General features: G+C 44.1%; 1 protein-coding gene across 2 annotated transcripts; it reads left to right on the forward strand.

The window, feature by feature from the left end:
* Nucleotides 1–2,122: 2,122 nt before the first annotated feature.
* LOC111631987 (astakine-like) lies at nt 2,123–5,237 on the forward strand. 2 transcript variants are annotated; one of them, XM_023376338.1, is made up of 4 exons: nt 2,123–2,279; nt 4,114–4,178; nt 4,250–4,331; nt 4,414–5,237. In XM_023376338.1, the coding sequence occupies exons 2-4, from the start codon at nt 4,134–4,136 to the stop codon at nt 4,635–4,637; spliced, it is 351 nt and encodes a 116-aa protein (XP_023232106.1). In that variant the 5' UTR covers nt 2,123–2,279; nt 4,114–4,133; the 3' UTR covers nt 4,638–5,237. The 2 variants fall into 2 exon arrangements, with proteins under 2 accessions (XP_023232106.1, XP_023232113.1); XM_023376345.1 differs by lacking the exon at nt 2,123–2,279 and adding an exon at nt 2,350–2,925.
* Nucleotides 5,238–6,049: the final 812 nt, after the last annotated feature.

Below are 6,049 nucleotides of genomic sequence, written 5' to 3' on the forward strand. Positions count from 1 at the left end.
AAATTTGTTTCAAAACGTTTAAGACTGGTAGTTTGTTTATTTATTTGCAGTTTTACATTAGGAAAGACGATAGTTTGACGAAACACCGGTGAAAAACCCGCGGTCGTTTCGCTAGAAAACATTTCAAATAACCAACTTTCTTTTGTTTTGTTTAAGGCCGAGTCGAAGGGAAATTTCCCGCTGGATTCGGAGAATCTTCTGTCGAGTGACGGATGGAAATCTTACCACCACGCTCCCGGCTGGTTTACCTAGCCAATTTAAAGGAAGAGACTTTAATTGCCTTTTTTCCGACTCGCAGTCCACCGCCCTTCCCCTCCCCCGAGGGACCGGCGGGTGACCCCGGGGGAGGTCACCGGGCAAAAGGGAGAAGAATTCGACCCGCTTTACCTTTTTCTCGGCCTCTCCCGCCTTCGCTCAGATTAGCGCACGCCTGGTATTTCTTAACCGTGCAAGATGTATTAAAAAGTGAGTCGTCCGAAAGAAAATGGACTCCGCACTCGTATCCGGCGCCGATTCTTTACCCGTCGGATAATGCCGAAATAGCCCGGTTATTCGAGAGATGGATTAAAATTTGCGTCCGTCGGACGGGAAAAGGATTTAACGGACGACTAGACGTACAGTACTTTCATTAGGAATTTCCCCGCGCGCGTAAATAGGTATTTAGGTCGAAATTTTCGTCGGATCCGTTTTCCTTTTCCCGATAATCTATATTTACTATTCGACCGCGCGGACGCTTCCCGGTGAAAATATATACGACTGGAGGGGTTAAAGGTCGACGGCCAATAACTCTTTAGTAAAATTAACCGTTAAGAAAGGCGGAAAAAATTTCTAAACGGCAGAGGAGGTTAAATCGCAATTCCGTTTTCGTTAAATAAAGTCATTTTCGCTTAATCCCGCGGGCTACTTTATCGCTTTCGATAACGCCGACATCGTTTTCTACTTCTCGGGTAAAGTTCGGCCGTCCTGGAATTGCCAGAGACGACTCTCCACCGGCCGAAAACCCTGCCCTCCCCGTCGTCTCGGCCACTTCGTAACTAATCGCCCGGCGCTCCGATCTTTACAATTTTCGACTCTCTCCGACGAAAATACGGATAAAAACGTTAATTATTTGGGCCGGTGTTTTCTAAGAAACCGTAAACCTTTGGTAATTTTCTCCGTCCGTCGGACCGAGTAGGCTTTCGCTTTCGTTATCACCACCGAATCGACCTTGGCGACACTTTCGAGGTAAACTCGTCCGGAAAATCGGTCTGCCTTACTCCGCGGTGTTTGTAAATATTGCGTCACCCAACCCGTCACCCAACCCTTTCATCGCCTCTTAACGTAGGGAACGAAAGTCGCTGTGGGAAACAATTACCAATTATTTAACCCGTTACTCTGTTCTTAAGTGTAATTACGCCAGTCTGATATAAAAAATCATTCCGTCGTCGTTCGGCTACGAATACAGCCTAAACTTTTAACAAAAACGTATGGTTTAGGTTCCGGCCCCGGAGATCGGACGTCGAGTTATAAAAGTCCAGACCGTATTCCGTCCAGGAAAAGGGGGAAAAGGCAATAAAAGACTTCTTCCGCGGACCTGGAGTCTGCCTTTACCACACCGACGGAAAAAACTCTCGTTTACATACAGTACGTGAGAAAAAATAGACGGCTCCGACGGCCCGGTCGTCCGAAATACCTAATAATTTCGTCGGAATATTTTGCTTTTGTTAAATTTCTACCGTATTCCGTAGTGTCGTTTTTCCCGGAAATCGGGCTCGGCCACATACCTTAATTTACGTAATAATTGTACCGTAGGCGTACCGCTTATATTTTTATATATGCGAACCGTCGGACTAGTACTGTACAGTACATTACGATATTTAATACGAATGGAAGAGGATAAAAATTTTACAATTTCTAGAAAAGCTACAAAATTTAATGCCCGAGGAACAAACGGCGATAAAAGAAAAGAATAGACTTTCTCGGGCTGGATGCCATCGTTTCGAAATCTTTTCGGGCGGGCGGCCAATCCCCCTTCTTTCCCACTCGCATTTACGTCGTAACTTAGGTCCGACCCAACAGGGTAATCCGGCGAGGATGACATCATCCGGCGCGGAGGTTCGACGAGAAACGGTGGGCGCGTCACCCATTCGACCACGTGGCACCCCGCGTTGGTCCCGCAGTATAAATTACTTTCACCGGCACACGAGACGCGCAATCTTTTGTTGCCCGTTTCTATGTCGTTACGAGTTTGACGGCATTTCTCGCTGGCCGGCCTCTCGTCTCGTCTGCCGTCTTCTCAGGTAATATCCTATTTATATATTTTAATTTATTCCTAAATTGTAATTTTTCGTTTACCTTCGATTAAACCAGATAATTTTATCGATGTACGCGTGGTTAATTTTCAAATAATTAAGATAGTATTTTTTTGTTTAAGATGCGCCCGGAACCGCCGGCTTTCCGTATCACGACGATAATATCCCACAGTTTTTAGTCAAACGCGTTCGAATACAGGTCGACAGCAAATTTCACTGGCGCAATTTTAAATGGGAAGTGAGAGTGTTTTGTAACCCGTAGGGAAATTCCCTGCCGCGATTTCGTACGCCTTCGGAAACGAACTAGAACGGAGTAAACTTGACACGATTTTCGTCGGCTCGGCATTAATTCTCGGAGGCGACGGGGCCCGGGAATGCGGGAATTACGCTTTTGCCAATTTATATTTTTCTTCTTCGTCACGAGTCACCGTCGTTTCCCAGGCTCAAGGACGACGACCAAGGCGGGAAACTACTGGTTATTGTTGCGCTCGGTAGGCAAAACGCCCTTTGCCACACGAAACGGAAACACTGGTTTGGGTCATGGTGCCATCACGAAACGTGAAGGGCGGTTCGAACCGTGGTTGCCTTTATATCGGACCTTTCCGACCAACTCTGTCTTGCTTTTATCCCACCGGTAAAGTATTTTGCTGAATTTTTATCGCAATTTGCCGTAAACTTCCAACGCTTCCGGTCAAATTTTTAGTAATCGGCGAAAAATACCGCCTCGACTTATCAAAATTTATAAAAGGTAAAGTTATTTTTTGCCCGAGTCTACCGGAAAAGGAAAGAAAAATATTTGCAAATCACGTTTTTCTCTATTATTATTAAAGACGCAAATTTGAACTTTTAATGATAAAATTTAAAGTTTCCTTTTATTTTTCCTTTAAGGAATTTTTGCTTACCGCTCGACAAACAAACGGCGATAAAAATTCTTTTCGTTGGTAATATTTTATAAGAATTTCTCCTGGTGGCAAATATATTTCTATTTATTTTTAAAAAATATTTAAAAATGCCAGGGTAGAGATAAGGCCCGAGGTGGAAGAATTCGGTCGACGGGTGAAGGTGGTGACGTTTCCGACCGGAAGGAAAACAGATTTTATTAAACGAAAGAATATAATTGCTATAGAAGACAGCGGTAAAATTTTAGGAAGAAATCGGCCTGTGGGGTGCGTTTATATTAGAAAGGCGAGGATTTAAAAAGACGGAGGAAGTTTTTCCGGTGTGAAAAACAACAGTCGGAGGATCCGACGCCGTTTCCCGTCGATGCGCTGGATAAACAAGTTTACAATGTGCGGCAGATGTCGTTGCCGGGAAAACAGTCGCACTCTATTAGACAAACAAACGCGGACAAAACCAATGTTACGATACGGTGGAAAGGTGGAAGTGGGGATAAAGACGGAGAGACGACGGGCCACAATCGTCGGCCTGTTTATTTTCCGCGGTATTGTCCGCTACCGGACGTCGATTATGGCGCCGACCTGGTGGGAAGAGGGCGAGACTGGACGACATCTGCTGGCGGAACGCGTATTCCTATATTCCGGGAGCCGGCATCTGCCTTTAGGGACGCTGTTTTTATTGCTACTTTTTCTTCGCCTACTTTTCATTCTTTTAAGGCCGCTTCCGGTAGAAACGCGGCTCTCCGCTTCGCCCGGGCTTTGTTTAAACTCTTATAATAGCCCGCGCAGGAAATCTTTATTGGCCAAACCTCCGCCATCGATTGTCGTCGTCGGTCGACGCTAGAATGCCACCGGACCCGTCGCTCCCAAGATTAAGTCTTTCTTCCCTTTTTATGGCAATTTAATCGTTTTCTTTCCTTTTGTAGATTTTTAACGCGGTGGCAAGATGAATAAATTGTTTATCGGCGGCCTTCTTTTCGTCTTTACCCAGGTATTTATGAATTAAATAGTACAAATGAATGACGTTTCTGGCCTCTAAATACTTATTATTTATATTTACAGTTTTGCCTATGCCTTCCGTTCGGGAGCATCGGAGAGTGTAATAGTTCTTCCGACTGTAGTTTCGGACACTGCTGCGTTTTGGGTAAGAATTAGGTCCTGCTCCCGTAGGTTAAGCCAAGGCTTTTGGTTACAAACGATTAAGTTTATTTTTTCCCCCTCGGAAGGTATGATGCGTTACGGCGTACCTCGGTGTCGGGCTCTGGGAAGAATCGGACAACTTTGCAGAATGAACAACGAGCCGCAAAACACAACTTTGTATTATCCCAACGGCGTCTTTGTCGACGTGACGGACGTTTATACTCTCACCTGTCCGTGCGACATCGGTTTGGCCTGTAAGCACAACGTCTGCGCGGCGGAAGACACTTACGACGATAATTACCTGTATTAAATGTTTTTAATCGGCGGAGGAGACGGACGACGAGAATTACCGATCGATACGACGGTAATCCCGGGTTTAAAATTTATTTTTGTTAGATTAAGAAAAAACTAGGTTTAATGGCTGTTGGAAAAAATATATATAAATATATATTATATATTCTATATCGAGTCGAGACGGGTCTGCGTACAATAGTTATCGTCGGAAATATTTTCTCAAAACCGTCGTTGAGTATTACGCAATTTTTGACCAGTAGTGACGTAGTTGCTTCCCATTCTGCTGACGTGACGTCCCGTCCGACGCTACGCCCTCCGGTGGAGTGGGAAAGGAGTTTGTGTATCGAACGGATCTTCGGTCCCGTCCGCGTTACGTACTATATTATTCTTATCGAATGCGAACACGTACGACCGAATCGTATTTGTTCGCGCTTTTTAATCACCGTAGATGGAAATGAATTTTTTCTTACCAAATGCGAAATCTTGTTACGGACGGAACACGTGTATATAACTTTACAGAAAGTAGTAAATCTATTAAAATGTTAATATCGATTTTTTAAAGACATTTTGTACTGTTCTCCACAAGTTTTTCAATAAAAATGTTTTACAAATTTTATCGCAGACATTTTACCAACGGGGGGAAATTGGCTTTTAACTGGCCTTGGTCGTTTCGCCACAAAAACATCGGGAAAATGGCCAGTCGTCGTTTTAAACGGGGGCGCTATCTTCCTCGTTAGGAGTGGCCATTTCGATAAAACGAATAACGAGACGGTCGGGCGATTGGCCTACGCGGCCGGAAACCGGAGTCTTGTTACGCGCCGCGTGGTAATATTTTGTGCATTTATTAAAGTTTTACCAGAGTTTGTTTCATTTACGTATTAATTTGATTACGTCTTACACTCGTCGTTTTTAACTTCGCGCCTACATTCCGTTTTCTACCGTTAAATGTTAACGTGACGAGAAGAACCGCCCTCCGATTAATTTTTTAAAATTACGGCCAGTCGAATTTGTCTTTTTGGGGAATTTTATTTAGGAAATTTTACTCGAGAATCCGTAAAAGATAAAAGAGAATAGGACGAAACAAAGAATTCCGAACGGGGAAAATAAATACGCGTAATTTTTCCTGTGACGCGCGTTACTTCCCACCACTTTCCATTCCGTTCCGAATTATTTACGCCTGATTTCGTTCGTCCCACAAAATTTATTTAAATTAGTAATAATCTACGGCGGAAATAATTAGCGATTTGACACCTTGCGCGCGTCGATTTGACTAATTATAGCCTTGACTGGAATATAAGACGCGCCTTAATTTCTACCTCGTCGTCCGTCGCATTTTTTTAACAACTACGGTTAAATTTACGTGGACGCAAGCGTTCGGTCCCCCTCTTTCGCGGTGAGTAAATGGGAAATCCTCTCCTCCCTTCCTTA

This window comes from Centruroides sculpturatus, unplaced genomic scaffold (assembly GCF_000671375.1).
Source record: "Centruroides sculpturatus isolate CEXI.00-Female unplaced genomic scaffold, Cexi_2.0 scaffold72, whole genome shotgun sequence".
NCBI classification, from domain to species: Eukaryota; Metazoa; Arthropoda; class Arachnida; order Scorpiones; family Buthidae; genus Centruroides; species Centruroides sculpturatus.

Excerpts from the sequence above, each read along its gene's own strand:
- LOC111631987 (XM_023376338.1), top strand. The coding sequence starts at position 4,134 with ATGAATAAATTGTTTATCGGCGGCCTTCTTTTCGTCTTTACCCAG. Across the intron at positions 4,179-4,249 it reads TTCTTTTCGTCTTTACCCAG|TTTTGCCTATGCCTTCCGTT; the intron begins GTATTTATGAAT and ends TTATATTTACAG. Across the intron at positions 4,332-4,413 it reads CGGACACTGCTGCGTTTTGG|GTATGATGCGTTACGGCGTA; the intron begins GTAAGAATTAGG and ends CCCCCTCGGAAG.